Source organism: Trichechus manatus, unplaced genomic scaffold, assembly GCF_000243295.1.
Source record: "Trichechus manatus latirostris isolate Lorelei unplaced genomic scaffold, TriManLat1.0 scaffold00079, whole genome shotgun sequence".
Classification (NCBI taxonomy): domain Eukaryota; kingdom Metazoa; phylum Chordata; class Mammalia; order Sirenia; family Trichechidae; genus Trichechus; species Trichechus manatus.
The window spans coordinates 12,471,361-12,488,634 of NW_004444015.1; the positions used below are offsets into that span (position 1 = coordinate 12,471,361).

Sequence of the window (17,274 nt, forward strand, 5' to 3'; positions counted from 1 at the left end):
ACAGTCTCTTTAACAAATGGTGCTGGCATAACTGGATATCCATCTGCAAAAAACTGAAACAAGACCCATACCTCACACCATGCACAAAAACTAACTCTAAATAGATCAAAGACCTAAATATAAAATCTAAAATGATAAAGATCATGGAAGAAAAAATAGAGACAACGCTAGGAGCCCTAATACATGGCATAAACACAATATGAACCATAAGTGACAATGCACAAGCATCAGAAGAGAGACTAGATAACTGGGAGCTCCTAAAAATCAAACACTTATGCTCATCGAAAGACTTTACTGAAAGAGTAAAAAGACAACCTAAAGACTGGGAAAAAAATTTTTGGCTAGGACAAATCCGATCAGCATCTAATCTCTAAAATCTACAAGATACTGCAAAACCTCAACAGCAAAAAAACAAATAACCCAATTAAAAAATGGGTAAGGGGTATGAACAGGCACTTCACCAAAGAAGACATTCAGGCAGATAACAGACACAAGAATAAATGCTCACAATCATTAGCCATTAGAGAAATGCAAATCAAAACTACAATGACATACCGCCTCACCCCAAAGCTAGCATTAACCCAAAAAGCACAAAATAATAAATGTTGGAGAGGTTGTGGAGAGACTGTAACACTTACATACTGTTGGTGGGAATGTAAAATTGTACAACCACTTTGGAAATCAATTTGGCGCTACCTTAAAAAGCTAGAAATAGAAGTAGCATATGACCCAGCAATCTCACTGCTTGTAAGATACCCTAGAGAAATAAGAGCCATCACATGAATAGATATATGCACACCCATGCTCACTGCAGCACTGTTTACAATAGCAAAAAGATGGAAACAACCTAGGTGCCCATCAATGGACGAATGGATAAACAAATTATGGTATATTCACACAATGGAATACTACGCAACAATAAAGAACAACAATGAATCCATGAACCATTACATGGAGGAATCTGGAAGGCATCATGATGAATTTAGTCAGCTGCAAAAGGACAAATATTGTATAAAACCACTATTGTAAGAACTCAAGACAAGGTTTAAACACAGAAGAAAACATTCTTTGATGGTTACGAGGGTGTGGAGGGAGGGAGAGGGTTATTCACAAACTAGATAGTAGATAAGAATTATCTTAGGTGAAGGGAAGGACAGCACACACTACAGAGGAAGTCAGCACAACTGGACTAAACCAAAGCTAAGAAGTTTCCTGAATACAACCAAACACTTCGAGGGACAGAGTAGCAGGGGTCGGGGTCTGGGGACCATGCTTTCAGGGGACAAGTAGGTCAACTGACATAACAAAGTTTATTAAGAAAATATTCTGCATCCCACTTTGGTGAGTGGCGCCTTGGGTCTTAAAAGCTAGTGAGCGGCCATCTAAGATGCGTCAATTGGTCCCAACCCACCTGGAGCAAAAGAGAATGAAAAGCATCAAAGACACAAGGAAAATATTAGCCCAAGAGACAGAAAGGACCACATAAATCAGAGACTTCATCAGCCTGAGACCAGAAGAATTTGATGGTGTCCAGCTACTAGCAATGACCGCCCTGACAGGGAATACAACAGAGTCCCTGATGGAGCAGGAGAAAAGTAGAGTGCAGAATTCAAATTCTAGTAAAAAACCAGACTTAATGGTTTGACTGAGACTGGAGGGACCCCAGAAGACATGGCGCCTGGACTCTCTGTTCGGCCCAAAACTAAAACCATTCCCAAGGCCAACTCCTCAGACAAAGATTAGAATGGACTACGGGACATAAAACGATATGCGTGAAGAGTGTGCTTCTTAGCTCAAGTAGATACATGAGACTAAATGGGCAGCTCCTGCCTGGAGGCGAGATGAGAAGGCAGAGTGGGTCAGGAGGTGGTTGAATGGATATGGAAAATCTGGGGTGGAAAGGAGGAATGTGCTGTCACACTATAGGGAGAGCAACTAGGGTCACATAACAATGTTGTATAAATTTTTGTATGAGAAACTGACTTGAAGTGTAAACTTTCACTTAAAGCACAATTTAAAAAAATGCCTCTATCTCGAAGAGGAAAAAAAAAAAGCAAATAATTGTGTGCCATAAAGGCTCCCTTGTACCAAGAAATATTATGATTATGGTCGGAGGATTGGAAATTAGCTTACAGTATATTATTTGGGATAGCAGGATAATCTGAAGAAATTTAGGTTGTAAGAATCTTCTCATGCTTTGCAGATAGCATTTGTTTATTCTACATTTTGCTTAAATTTCATTTCTCATATCCTGTATTTTGCTTTAAATTTTCATTTCTCATATCTTTGGCATTTTGTGTATGACTTCCTAGTGAAACCTCATCAATTGGAATTAAAAAAGAAAAACTCAAAGCTTTGACAACTAAAAATGTGTTCAAATTTTGGTGTACTAATTTTGAACTCCACATTTTCAAAAGATAAGCGTGATATATTTTATATTTTTAGGGCCAGCACTTCCTGTTTCTGATTGCAGACATTCTAATAAGATTGCCTACCTCTAACATCTGGAAATGTCTGGCTTGGGTTCAACTGGAGATTTTTTTTATGCTTATGTCTTTCTTGGATCACTTTCCATTGCAGAGATGAAATTCTTCATAGGTTGCATCACATTCAGCTCAGCTCCTTCTCCCAGTCAGCTATTTTAACTTTGAATTTTAAGGCAAAATTTACTGTATATTGTTCACATTTTATAGGCTTTCTGCTAGCATGCCCTACAAACACTGAAATATGTTTTTCTTCATTTCTCACACTTCCATTACCTGATTTATTAAGATTTCATCACGTGATATTTTCAAGACCTTGTTTTTAGCTTGTTTCCTTTAGTAAAGAAGGACAATGATAATGTTATTTTAATATTATAACCAAATACTTTTTGATCTCTGGCCTTGATTTCTGACTTCTATGTTTATCCTCTCTTTGAAGGCTATTTCATTATTTTCCCAAAGTGCAGATTCTCATATTACAGAAGCTTCCCTGGATTTCCTCTAATCAGTCTTGTTTTGATTATCTCCATTGGCTCCTTTCGCACACAGAGGCATCTAACTGTGGCAAACATTTTTACAAATGATTGTTATAATGATTCACAGACTTTCAGTTCACTGTAACATCTATTTATTTATTTACATTGCTGTTAGGTGCTCTCGAGTTGGTTCCGACTCACTGTGTTTCTTACAACAGAACGAAATACTGCCCAGTCCTGCGCCAACCTTATACCATGCCTTATTCCAGAAAAAAGGGATTTAGCTTAGACTTCCAGTTAATCCATAGGTATGCACGTTTCCTTTACCTATTTACTAATAGATGTTCCCAAAATATAAAAGGTATTTCCACCTTAGTTATTTTTTTGCAATGAATACATATATGTTTGTGTGTGTATTAATTTCATATACCCAACAATGTAACTTCCTGGAATAAAGTAACTTTTGGAATAAAAACATATTCTAAATATACAGTCAAGTGATTTCTCCCACAGTGTTAAAATGGTTTCATTCTGCAAGCATCCTGTGTTTTCCACTCAACCTATAAGAGGATGTGCTTCATGTAATACATCCAGGATGTTTTCATTAAAAAAAAAAGAGTAAACACTTAATAATCTTTAAAGCAACAATTGCAAAGCATATCATTTTTGCAGTGATGAGACAGGGGTAATTTCCTTTCCTCCAAATTTGTATTTTTTACTTGTTTAATTAATTGATTCTATCTATCCCTTGTTAAATACACTGAATTTCCAAGTGCTTTAGAGAGTAACGTATTAAACCCAAGATTAATACTGCTGCTTGATACCATCTGTGATCTTTTTACCCAGCACAGTTCATAAGAGGAGAAAATTAACATGAAGAATTAGAATGAATACGTGGAAAGATTCATAATTAAATGTTACAGTTGGTCCTTACACTTGTAGGCACACATGCAAAAATACAGACTGTTTTAACCTCTTAACAGAATATGAAATGTGGGTAATCTAAAAATTGGAAGATAAATCACAATATTTTATATGCTTCTGATTTGACATATATATATATATATATATGTATGTATGTAAGTTTAGGTTTTTCCTCTTTATCACCTCTAGCTAAAAAAAGACAGAGTCCATGTCTTTTATGTCCCCAGCACTTGCTAGAGCAAGCTACAAATGTAGCACTGGGACAAACCGATCAAATGCAGAAGGAAGGACAATTGTTGCCTAACAACTATCTATAAATTAATGAGCTGAGTTCTTATTCAATGGGTGTTACGGCACTGCACAGATAACATATGGTCCTACTGTTAGGTCTGGAGGGACCAAGCCCCTCTCTCCAAGCGGAGGGAGGAGTCTCCCCTGAAAGGTGAGATTATTCACTGTGCCCTTCACCACAGTCAGCCAGGCACAAGGAGAGGGAGATGGCTCTCACAATGGAAGCCAGCAGAGATGGAGAAAGCCTTAGGTAAGCATCAGAGCCTGAAGATCCTTGGCTTTGAGTGAAAATGCAGTAAAGTATCTAACAGATCAGTTCTCATATGACTAGAGGGCACTGGGAAGCAAGAAACCCAGGCAAGGTACCTGAAAAGTTGTACAGATCCTTGAATTCAAGTATAATTATGTTATCTGGCATGCTATCTTGCAGGGTCTGCCTACAGGCTCTTGTGCTTTCTCCTTTTGTACTATCCCTGGAAGATCTGGACTACCCTCGAGACTTCAATCACCTTCTAAAAGCCTTTGACTCGCAAACTGCTGCCTTCAACCTTGATCTCTCTCCTGAGCGCCATTCCACGCTGGCCACTTCTATCCGGAGACCCATAAGCACCTCAAACTCCACATGATCCAATCTAAACTCACCTTCACCCACAAAACTGCCTCCTCTGTGTTCTCTATGTCAGTGAATAATATTATCACTACCCAGCTCACAAGCCAGAAATCTGGATACCATCCTAACCTCTTCTTCTTCCTTACCCACCACTGACCACCAATCACCAAGTCCTATAATTTCTACATGGGAAATATCTTTTGAATTGGCCAAGTGATCAATTCCATCATCACCAACTTGACACTAGATTAGAAAATTATCCTCCCTCTATAGAAGAATCCTGATCAAGAGGGGGGAAATGCAGAACAGAATTTCAAATTCTGTTTGACTCCAGACTTTCTGGATTCTCATTCATCATGGAGGCTTGATGAACTCCCAAAACTACTGCTCTGAGTTAATCTTTAAACCTTAAACTGTTTAAAAATATCCCCTGAAGTCTTTTTAAAATCAGACAATAGTGGAGCATAACTAGTAAAGAATGTCTGCCTTTAACATTGTGTTCTTTTGAGACCTATCTATATGGGATTAGACTGACAACAGCAACTTCAAAGATTAGAAAAGAAACTTAGAGAACAGTGCGTTTATGTCAATGGGGAAGGAATAACTCAGAAAAGGAGGGTGAAAATGGCTGCACAACTCCAAGAATGTAATCAATGTCACTGAATTGTACATGTAGAAAACGGTGAACTGGTGTATGTATGTTCTGCTGTATATATTCTCAACAACAACAAAAATAAATTATATATAAAAAATAAATTAATATATTTTATAAGTTAAAAAAAAAATCCAACATAAGCCCTTTGCCTTACCTGGCTCAGGAAAAGGCTGGCATTCACCAGTAGCACCATAGTTTATGTTCTGTGGCCCTGCCTGTGGGATCCACGCCTCTGCCACTGTGGCCTCCTGGGAAGGTCCCAGGATGTGGAGCTCAGGTGACTCCAGGTGGATGTCTGGTGGTATGTGTGCCGTTCCCACTGGTGCCAGTTCTTCCAAGAGCATTTCCTGCCTACCAACCTGGGGGAAATGACAGAACCCATCACTCTAACATCTAGACCAGCACTGCCCAGTGGACATATAATGTGAGCCACATATGTAATTTTACATTTTCTAGTGGCCACACAGAAACAATAGAAAGAAACAGCACAGGTCAATCTAATAGCATGTTCTACTTAACCCAGTATATCTACAATGTCATGGATTCAACAAGTAATTAATATAAATTATTAATGAGGTATCTTTCACACTAAGCCTTTGGGTTCTGTTGTAGATTTTACACTTACATGTATGTCAGTGTGGAACGGCCACATTTCAAGAGCTCAGCAGTCACATGTGGCTAGCAGCTACTGTACTGTGCAGCACAAGTCTAGACCATATGAAGCTAAAGTCTAAATTAATCAGCAAAACCCAGAAGAGAGAGAAAGGTGGGAAACCACAAACTCCTTCCATCCTAGGACAGCACAACACTTCAGAAGACCTGTTAGGACAGGACCCCTGTTAGGGCGGGACACCTGCCCTGACGCTCACAGCTACTGCAGAGTCCCACCAACACACACACTGCAGTGCCCCTAATACCCACCTAGAAGCAGTGCATGCCTTCTCCCGAAGATCCTGGCCTGGGCTCAGCTAGGAGGCTCCCCAGAGGTTTCACAGGGGGGTTCTCAACAGAAGACACTGCCACCTCCACCCCTCCAAGGCATTTTGGATATGATGGCAGGTGGAGGCAATTGCAGCCTACTGCGCCAGGGATGGGAATAATATTCACAATGCAGAATTATTCCACGTCCCAAACAACTTTGGACTGTCCCCCTCAGGCATCCATATAGATAAAAGGAACCTGTCAAGAACCTCACCTTCTTGGTTATATAACTACAAATATCTTTATAGTTTTAGCGTAACTTGAATTTTCTAGGAATGCACTACTGTGAAAATCAAAGGAAGGGTATACAGTTTTGCTCAGAACTTTACCAAGAGTTGTTTGGAAAATCACATGACCAGCAGCAACAGTGCTCACAGTATTTGAGCTATATCAGCCTGAATTGCTGGCTGTTGCATTCACAGTGATTCTATGCACACATGCAAGCATCTGTTAACTTCATCAGGTCTTCATTAGGTATATACTGAAATACACATTGTTGGTGGTGGGGGTTGCTGTCCAGTCGGTTCCTACTTACGGTGACACCATTAGTGTATAATAAATTAGTTTCCTTTTACTGTTGCTTTAGATTCCAGCTAGACTCTGCTTGACTCAGGGGTGGTAAAGATTTTTTCTGGAAAAGGGCCAGACAGGAAACATTTTAGTCTTTGTGGGCCACATTTGGTCCGTCAAATATGTATATTTTTAATAACCCCTTAAAAAGGTAAAAACCACTACTAGCTCATGGCTGAACAAAAACAAGCCCAGGCTGGATTAGGCTCCAAGGCCATGGAATATTATACTGATGTTTTTTATCTGATGTATGCATATAGGTTACATTTTCTCTGAACTTCACTTCAGGACAGTTAAGGGGACATCACCAACTAACTGTTATAGATTGGGTTTGGGTCTAGAGTTGAGAACCACTGACTCATATGCTGAGTCCAGCAGAAGAAAAAAGTGAAACAGACTTGGGGCTGAAGAATAACACAAAGACCAGACGTCTGAGCTAGTCCCAGCTGCCTCTGCTACTCCTTTTTCTCTGATGACAGAGATACCACCTTCTTTTCTCACCTGCTGCTCTGGTATCTCAAGTTCTCTCTGTAAGTCTTCTATCAGTGCCACGACTCTTTCTCTATTCTCTGGGCAGTGTTCCCTCACCCAGGTCTCTATCTCCGTGGGCAGAATAGTTAGGAATTGCTCCAACACTAGCAGCTCCAAGATTTGTTCTTTAGAACGCATCTTTGGCTTCAACCACTGACAGCAAAGCTCCCAGAGTTTGTTGAAAGCTTCATGAGGCCCGGCCGCTTCTTGGTATTGGAACTGCCTGAAGCGCTGACGGAAGACTTCACAGTCAGTATCATACTCTTCAAGCATGAAGCCCTGATTCAAGGAGGCCTGGATTGCACAGCCCAGGGCCACAGCCATCGCTCCCTTCTGGAAGCTTAGAACTTATCTGGGACCTGGAGTATGAGATTCCAATTTGTTTCTCTAATCGTCGGGTGTCACCTATAGCTGAGGACAGGAAAAATATAAGAAAGTCGAAACAGCAGTGGTTACCTGAGGGCAAAATTAACTTATTTCCTTAACTTACTTTTTTTTTTTCTCTCAGTGACTTAACAAATTAAGCTTTATTTCTTGTTCACATCACACTCCCAATAATTGTTCTACAGGCAGCATCGCACATGGTGACTTGGGAATTCTGGATCCTTTTTGATGTGACACCCTCTTCTAGGGTCTTGTCTCCCTTACCTTAATTTTCACAAAAGCCCTAAAGCAGAAGATCTTTTTGGTGGTTTTGAGAATCTGATGAAAACTGTGGACCCTCTTCCTAGAAAAATACACATGCATATCCAATTCTACATCCATCATTCAATTTCAAAAGGTTTACAAAATCTCCAATCCCAGCCATCCACGGACCTTCTAGAACTGTGCTGTCCAATATGGTAGGCACTCGCTCCATGTGGCTATCTAAGTTTAAATTAATTAAAAATAAAAATTCGTTTCTCAGCCACACTAGCCACATCTCAGGTGTTCAACAGCCATCACTGCAGAATGTTCTTTTGGACAGCTCCACTCTGTAATTCCATGGATGGTAGGTTAAGAACACCTGTCCTTAAGGAACCACTATAGTTCTGCTGGCCTTTAACCTCACTCCGTCTAATACCAGTTGTACTGTTTTTCTGAATATAGGTAGATCTCAAAGGATCTGGAGGAGGAATACTAACAATACTTTTGGATAATCCGAGAAGTCCATTTAGCTTTAAGTACCTCTTAATAGCTTTTAATCAAAGGACCATATGTAGAGCCATGTTTTGAAAGGGCAGCAAATCATTAATCCCTCATTCTTCTCATCTTGAGGTATTTGCAGTTTTGCAAACATTCACATACCACCCCCCTCCTCCTGCAATGGCATTCCAAGCTGCTTTCCTAGAAGTAAAGTGCACCACAATAGGGCAAGCCATCAAGAATTTGTTCTGCAAACATTTACTGGAGTTCAAACTATGTGCTAGGTACTGTTCTAAACATTCTGCATCTATTCTCTCATTTAATCATCACCCAGTATTAAAAGGTGGGTACTAGTATTATTCTCTGAATACAGATGAGAGAACTGACGTTTGAGGCGTTGCAGTAGTACTGAGTAACTTGTCCAAGATCACATAGTAAATGCCAGAGAAAAATAGTAATGAGGTTAGAATTTATAGTCTCCCACAATTCAAATGTCTAAAAACACCAAAATGTTCTTAGGGGAATCTGAGGTTATAGAGGCGGTCACATACATGTATCAACAAGTCTCAAGACCTGGACCTGCCCTTGTGCTATGAATCCTTTGTGTCTGCGTTTGCTGTGACAGCTTATGTTCCTGTCTTCTTCCCTGGAGTGGAACAAGGAAAACACAAAACAAAACACACACAACTCAGGATTCTCTTCCCACCTAGTCATCCAAAATCAACAAACTGCCCCCATTTCACCCTTTACCATGAAGGTAGCTTGAACATTAGCGACAGAGCAACATCCAGGTTTGAGTTACTTGCTAGCTTTGTGGCTTGGGCAAGTGACTTAGCTGACACACAGTGCCCTGGGATGTATTTGATTTATGAGGAACCGACCACCAGTTTTTTTGTTTTTTTTTTTTTTGTACAACTTACTGTTAATAATATGTACTACATATAATGTTGCAATGCATAATTTGCTGATGTTATCATTCTCAGATATTCACTCCCAGATGTTCAATGTTATGATTATAATAAAAAGCAATAATAATGAAAGTTATAAAAATTAAAAAAAAAAAAGGATTCGACTTATGTCAGAATGGACTTACCACGGAGTCATAGGAATGGAACCCATACTAAGCCGGGGACTACCTTCATAAAATTTCCTGTCTGGCTGCAATTGCATGGAAGCGAATAGCAGCGTGCCTGGCACAGAGTAAGGTTACTACTTGTTCCTCTGAAGCTTCTATTTCCCTAAGCCCAGGCACCTCACCGTCTCCTGAGGGCATCTAGGAACTGTGCCGAACCGGGCTGAGGACACACCCGTTAGCCCGCTCAGCCTCACAGCTGGACAGCCCTCCCCTCACTGACCCAAGCCTGCGACCAAATCCACCAGGGAATGGACTATACCAGGGCTCCTTCCAGCGGCCCCTCCGAATTGAAAGTCCCCTTCACGCAGGACTGGTGGTTTCTGCTCCAAACGCCCGGAATGATGCCGCTCTCACAGGACCGAAGAATAAAGCAGTGCGTGCAGAGACGGCACTTGATGGATGGAGAACGGGACACGTTCCGGAAAAGTTGAAAATCTGGTTTAAGATCGGACGCCGGTGGCTGGCGCGGTCCCGTGCGCTCCTCGGTGGCTTCCCGCCGCCGCGAGGGGCGCCCACCCGCCCTAGAGGAATCCCAGGAAGGCCCGGCCAAGGGGCCGGGAGCTGTGGCCAGGACCCGGCCGGATAGGGGCCCGCCACCCGGGCTAAGGCTGGAGGCGGCCACTTCGCGTGGCCCGACTCTGCTGGAGGAGGGAGCCCTGCCAACCCGCGCCCGCGCCACAGGGACGGCCACGCCCTCCGTGCTGCTCCGAGACTCACCGACTCAGCCAGCACCCACGGCTCACCCACGCTCGCCGCAACTGCCAAGAGCGCAAGCGCAGACCTGAGCTGCGGACTACATCTCCCGGCAGGCCCCGCGCCGCCCGCCGAGGCCACGTGGGTCCTGATGGAGGTGGGGGCTGAGACTCTCAGGCCTCCGTGGTGTCTGGAGCAGGTTAGGAAAAGGCCAGCGTTTCCAGTCCCACGGCCTCCGAAGCCCCAGGGGCAGGGCGGGGCGGCCTGGGGCGCAGTCCAAGTGAGGGCTCCTCCCCATCAGCCCTAGTGGAACCGGAGCGGGTGGAACCTCCTTTAAATTCGTTATGATAGGTCAGTGAGCCTCAACTTCGATCTGTGGGGAGAATTTCTTGGGGGAGTTTGTTCAAAATTCAGATTTCTGGCCCCACCCTGACACTGATATATTGAGTCTCCCGTGATCTCGGAGATTTGTATTTTAATAAGCTTTCCTGGTAATTCTGACTCTGGTAGCCCGCAGTCACACCGGCCTTGGACTTGCTACTTGTTTTCCTCTCTTGAAGACGTGAGCTTCGACCTAGCGACCCCGCCCACTCCTCTCTGACCTTATCTCCCACTCGGGGTCTCTTGGGCTTTAGGATTTGCCCGATGGTCCTCCTCACTCGTCCCGCCCCTGAATGCACATCCTCGCTTCTTGATCGCCGGGGATTCGGGAGCGAGACCGGGTCCAATGGGCGTCAGATGCGATGGTGTCAGTCGGGAGAGGTAGTACCAGACCTTGCTCCAAGCAGGCGCAATTGGCCTGCGGACGCCACACTGTCTTGCTGGGCTTCCGGCGTGGGGCCAAGACCTTGAGGAGCGGTGGCGGTGAGGCGCTGACTCCGGGCCCTGGGGGAAGCGGGGCAGGGGGTGGTCGCTGCGGCATCCCGGACAAAGGCCAAGATGCTGGAGCCAGCTGCTCTAGGGCCGGAGTTGGGCGCTTCGGCAGGGAGATGGGGCCCCGGACCCACCGTCTCCTGCGATGCGGCCCATCCTTGCACAGGGCCCGGATGCCTTTGCAAGCTGGCGCAGCTGGCCAAGGCGCTCCGAGAGCCTGATGATGGCGTCGGGCCCGGGTGCCCGGGAGCGAGTTAGTGAAACTGCAGATGCTCCTACGCCTAGAGACAGGACTTGCGCCCACTCGACCCAGCCCAGCCCAGCCCAGAGGCCTGTCACCTGCGCTTCGACAGGTCTGCTTCCAAGAGGCTGCTGGTTCCCGGGAAGCTATCAGCTTGCTCCTGGCGCTTTGCCATGGTGACTGTGGCCTGAGGTGCGCACCAAGGGGCAGCTGCTGACCATCCTGCCTCAGAAAATCCAGAGCAGGGTGCACAAGCTGCATGTGGACATCAGGGAGGTTGCAGTGACCCATTTGGAGGGTGCAGAGAGAACTTGGGAGACAGAGGTAACAGGTGAGAAAAACAGCGGTTTTACGTGCGGTTTGGTTGGTACCCAGGACTGGGACATTATGCTGCCCTAGTTTCCCATTCGGATTTTCTTGATTGCCCCAAGTGTCTTCTTCTGTGTGTGGTAAAATGTATATAACAAAACGTTTGCCATTTCACCATTTTTACTTGTACAATTCAGTAACATTAATTATGTTTACCATGTTGTGCAACCATCACAGTTTCCAAATTTTTTCATCACCCTTAATTGGCGTGGTGGTTAAGAGCTCAGCTGCTAACCAAAAGGACAGCAGTTCGAATCCACCAGCTGCTCCTTGGAAACCCTATGGGGCAGTGCTACTCTGTCCTGTAGGGTTGCTGTGAGTCAGAATTGACTCAAGGACAACGAGTTTGGGTTTTTTTTTTTTTTTTTTTGGTAACAAAAACTCAGTATGTCCCCATTTCCCCTGCTCCCACCTGCCCCTGGTAACCACTAATAAACTTTGGTATGTATGCATTTGTGTATTCTAGATAGTTCATATAAATGGATCACATAAATTTGTCCTTTTGTGTCTGACTTATTCACTCAGCATAATGTTTTCAAGGTTCATCCATGTCATAGCATGTATCAGAACTTCATTTCTCTTTATGGTTGAAGAATATTCCATTGTATGTATGTACCCATGTTGTTTTTCCATTCATCTGTTGATGGACACTCGGGTTGTTTCCACCTTTTGGCTATTGTGAATAGTGTTACGATGAACATTGGTGTAGAAGTATCTGTTTGAGTCCCTGCATTAAATTCTTTTGGGTATATATACCTAGGAGTGGAATTGCTGGGTCATATGATAATTGTGTTTAACTTTTTGAAGAACAGCCAAACTATTTTCTACAGTAACAGTATCATTTTACATTCCCACCAGCAGTGCATGAGGGGTCCACTTTCTCCACATTCTTGCCAGCACTTGTTATTTTCATTTTTCTGATAATAGACATCCCAGTGGGTGTGAAGTGATATCTCATTGTGGTTTTGATTTGTATTTCCCTAATGACTAATGATGTTGAGCATCTTTTCATGCGCTTATTGGCAATTTATATTTCTTCTTTGGTGAAAGGTCTATTCAAGTTCTTTGCTCATTTTTTGGTTGGGTTGTTTGTCTTTCGTTGTTGAGTTGTAGGAGTTCTTTATATATTCTGGTTATTAAACCCTTATCAGGTATATGGTTCCAAAATATTTTCTCCCATTCAGTAGGTTGTCTCTTTGCTTCATTACATCCTTTGATGCCAAAAATATTAAGTTTTGATGAAGCCCAATTTATCTATTTTGTCTTTTGTTGCTCATGCTTTTGGTGTCATAAACAAAGTCCAGAAACGTTGTTATTGTTAGGTGCCTCGAGTCAGTTCCAACTCATAGCAAAAATCTAATTAAAAAATCTAATTAAAAAGCAGACAAAAATTTGTACACTTTCTACAAAAGAAGATATCTGAATGGCCAATAAGGACATGAAACAATAACCAACATCATTAATAAACAGGGAACGCTGATTAAAATCACAATGAGACACCACTATATTCACATTAGAATGGCTAAAATTAACAAGAGTGATGGTATCAAGTGTTCCTGACAATGTGGAAAAACTTGGAACTCTCATATATTGCTAATGGGAATGCAAAATGGTACATCAACTTTGGAAAACAATTTGACAATTTCTTACAAAGTTAAATGTATACTTGCCATGTTGTTGTTGTTAGGTGCCTCGAGTCAGTTCCAACTCATAGCAACCCTATGGACAACAGAACAAAATGCTGCCCAGTCTTACACCATCCTCACAATTATTGCTATGTTTGAGCCCATTGTTGCAGCCACTGTGTCAATCCATCTCGTTGAGGGTCTTCCTCTTTTTCACTGACCCTCTACTTTACCAAGCATAATGTCCCTTTCCAGGGACTGGCCCCTCCTGATAACATGTCCAAAGTACAGGAGACGAAGTCTCACCATCCTTGCTTCTAAGGAGCATTCTGGCTGTACTTCTTTCAAGACAGATTTGTTCATTTCTTCTGGCAGTCTATGATATATTCATTATTCTTCGCCAACACCATAATTTAAAGCTATCAATTCTTCTTCGGTCTTCCTTATTCATTGTCCAGCTTTTGCATGCATATGAGGCAATTGAAAATACCATGGCTTGGGGTCAGGCGCATCTTAGTCCTAAAGGAGACATCTTTGCTTTTTACCACTTTAAAAGAGTCTTTTGCAGTAGATTTGTCCAATGCAATACATTGTTTGATTTCTTGACTGCTGCTTCCATGGGCATTGATTATGGATTCATGTATAATGAAATCCTTGACAACTTCGATATTTTCTCTGTAGACTTGTTTTAATTTTCTTCAGCTTCAGCTTGAACTTGCATATAAGCAGTTGATGGTCTGTTCTGCAATTGACCCCTGGCCTTGTTCTGACTGATGATACTGAGCTTCTCCATTGTCTCTTTCCACAGACATAGCCGACTTGATTCCTGTGTATTCTATCCAGTGAGGTCCACGTGTATAACCCGACTCATAGCGACCCTATAGGACAGAGTAGAACTGTCCCTATAGGGTTTCCAAGGCTGTAATCTTTACGGGAGCAGACTGCCACATCTTTCTCCCACGGAGCAGCTGGTGGGTTTGAACTGCCAGCCTTTCGGTTAGCAGCTGAGTGCTTAACCACTGCGCCACCAGGGCTCCTTTCCACGTGTATAGTCGCTGTTTATGTTGTTGAAAAAAAAAGATATTTGCAACGAATAAGTTATTGGTCTTGCAAAATTCTATCTAGCATTGTTTCTATCACCAAGGCCATATTTTCCGACTACCAATCCTTCTTTGTTTCCAACTTTTTGTATTCCAATCACTAGTAATTATCAGTGCATCTTGATTGCATGTTTGATCAATTTCAGGCTGCAGAAGTTGGTAAAAAGCTTCAATTTCTTCAACTATGGCATTAGCGGTTGGTGTGTAAATTTGCATAATAGTCGTATTAACTGGTCTTCCTTGTAGGCATATGGATATTATCGTATCACTAACAGCGTTGTACTTCAGGATAGATCTTGAAATGTTCTTTTTGACGATGAATATAACACCATTCCTCTTCAGTTTGTCATTCCTGGCATAGTAGACCATATGATTGTCTGATTCAAAATGGCCAATACCAGTCCATTTCAGCTCACTAATGCCTAGGATATAATCTTTATACGTTCTATTTCATGTTTGACAGCTTCTAATTTTCCTAGATTCATACTTCATACTAGTGCTTAATAACTGTTATTTGTTATATTAGGGTCAGTAGTTTGGTCTCCTCTGTAGAACTGTATCTCTGTTAATCGTGAACTTAGAAAACCAGTTTGGCCCTGAGGCTTTGAGGTCACTCTCCCCAAGGCCACCCAAGTTAGCTTATCTAGTAGTGAGGAATGGAAGCTTCAAGAAGTGGTGGGGAGTGGGGTGAGAGGAAGGGGAAGCGAAGTACATCAGAAGAGGTCTGTTGTGAAGGTGTGCACTGGGAGCAGATCCTCCCTATATACCTTGCACACATACACACACATACATATATTTTTGTTCATGAATATCCCATCAGGAAAAAAAAAGCCTAGTCTAAACCATAATTCTCTCTTTCTGTGTGAGGAGTCCAGCTCTTGGCTAAAAACCTGTGTGTGGCTTTTCAGGCCTGACCTGAGGCAATGACAAGGCTTTACCTGGCAGGCCTCAGGGGAAAAGCTGCCCTCCCCAACCAGACTTGGTGCACAGCCAATGCACTGCAGTCTCTGAAGGGAGTCTGCCAGGGACTCAGGCCCTGTTGCCCAGCCATGCTCTTTCGTATATCTGAATTCTTAGCCTAGTTGCCTCCATATGGAGCTCTCTATATGGGGGGAGGAAGGGCTTCAGCAGAGGCCAATGGTTAGTGAGCTTGGCTGCTAACCAAAAGGTGGGTGGTTCGAGTCCACCCAGTGGTGCCTCAGAAGAAAGGCTTGGCGATCTGCTTCTGAAAAAATCAGCCATTGAAAACCCTATGGAGGACATTTCTACTTAGATACACATTGGATCACCATGAGTCAGCAGAGGCCTTACTCAGGAGCCCCTGCTGAAGCCTCATCAGTAGAAAGCGGTGGAAGGGAGAGACCTTGAAGATACTTTTACCTACTCTGACTCAGTATACTTTTCCGCCACTAGCCCATTCCCCTTTACTCCCCCACCCAAAGCCCTGGGGTGCATAAAACTTCAGGAGCCTTTTGTTGGGAGGCCCTCAGGTGTGAGATGGTCCCCACATCTGCGCTGATCCACCTCACCTTCACCTGGATACCGTTCCTGGGGAAATACGGAACAGTGGGAGCCAGGCGCTATCTTCTCCCTTTGACCTCTTCCTTATACCATTGCAGTAAAGGATTAAAGACTGTTACTTTCATTTTGGCTTGTCTCAATCGGCTACTCAGACAGCTTGCAGCTCAGCTCAGCTCAGCTCCTTGACAGACTGGCACAAGGAGTATGGTAGCTGATTAAGCACAATGCCATTATGGAGAAGCAGAAAACCTGAGAATCCCGTGGGGCACTTCATCAGTGGCGTGCTAGCCTAGCCCATGGGCACATTCTGGAGGGATGGTAGCAGATCATTTGCAAGTGTCTGAGTGTCCTGTGGGGCACTTTGCTAATGGGTCTTTCAAAGTGCTAGAGGATCCCCCTAGCAGAACCATGCTAATGGGTCTGGGGAAGTGCTAGCGAAAGCTCCTCCGGGTCATCCTTGCAGGGTGCTAGTGGATTGTTTATCTAAGTATTCTGGTTCTGAAAGGGACCTTTGGTCCTCCCTTGATCCCCTGACTCCCTGGCTAAGCTCACCTAGTGGATCAGATAAGAATCCAACATAGGGGTTCCAGAGCTAGGGAAGCAATTCCCTAGCCATTGCTCCAGGGCCCTCCAACAATGGGACCAGGGATGGTCCTGTGAGCTTAGTAATTGTAAGCAGGTCCCTGGCATCTATAAACACCCTGTTAACAGCCGGCACCACAGCAAGATGTTGAAACTTCAAAGAAAAAAAAAAAAGGTATAGAGCCTTTGGAACTGCTTTGCTCAGCTGCCCCAAAGAGACCTTAGAGACTTGGTTAGATCCTCCCCAGAGGTAATCTTGTCAAAGTTAATAGGGAAGAGTGGCACCGTGTGTGTGCGTGCGTGCGTGCATGCATGTGTGTGTGTGTGTGTGTGTGTGTGTGAGAGAGAGAGCATGAGCGTGTGCGCACGTGCGCTCTGACCAGAGCCCAAGCCAAGATAGCAGTAGCTGCAGCAGCGTGGGGGCAGGGCCACCTCCATGTTGTCTAGCAACCAGTGGAACTAAGGCTGCTGTGCGCCATCCAAGGCTGT

At 43.5% G+C, this 17,274-nt stretch overlaps 1 protein-coding gene across 1 annotated transcript in view; it reads right to left on the reverse strand.

The window, feature by feature from the left end:
* The window catches only part of ZNF449 (zinc finger protein 449), an 18,399-nt gene extending 7,856 nt beyond the window's left edge, over nucleotides 1-10,543 (reverse strand). Inside the window, exons 1-3 of the mRNA XM_004380972.2 lie at nucleotides 10,499-10,543; nucleotides 7,492-7,932; nucleotides 5,594-5,798 (exon numbers count right to left, since the gene is read on the reverse strand). Coding sequence (XP_004381029.1) covers nucleotides 5,594-5,798; nucleotides 7,492-7,845 — 559 coding nt within the window. The 5' untranslated portion in view covers nucleotides 7,846-7,932; nucleotides 10,499-10,543. The remainder of the gene's footprint in view (nucleotides 1-5,593; nucleotides 5,799-7,491; nucleotides 7,933-10,498) is intronic.
* Nucleotides 10,544-17,274: the final 6,731 nt, after the last annotated feature.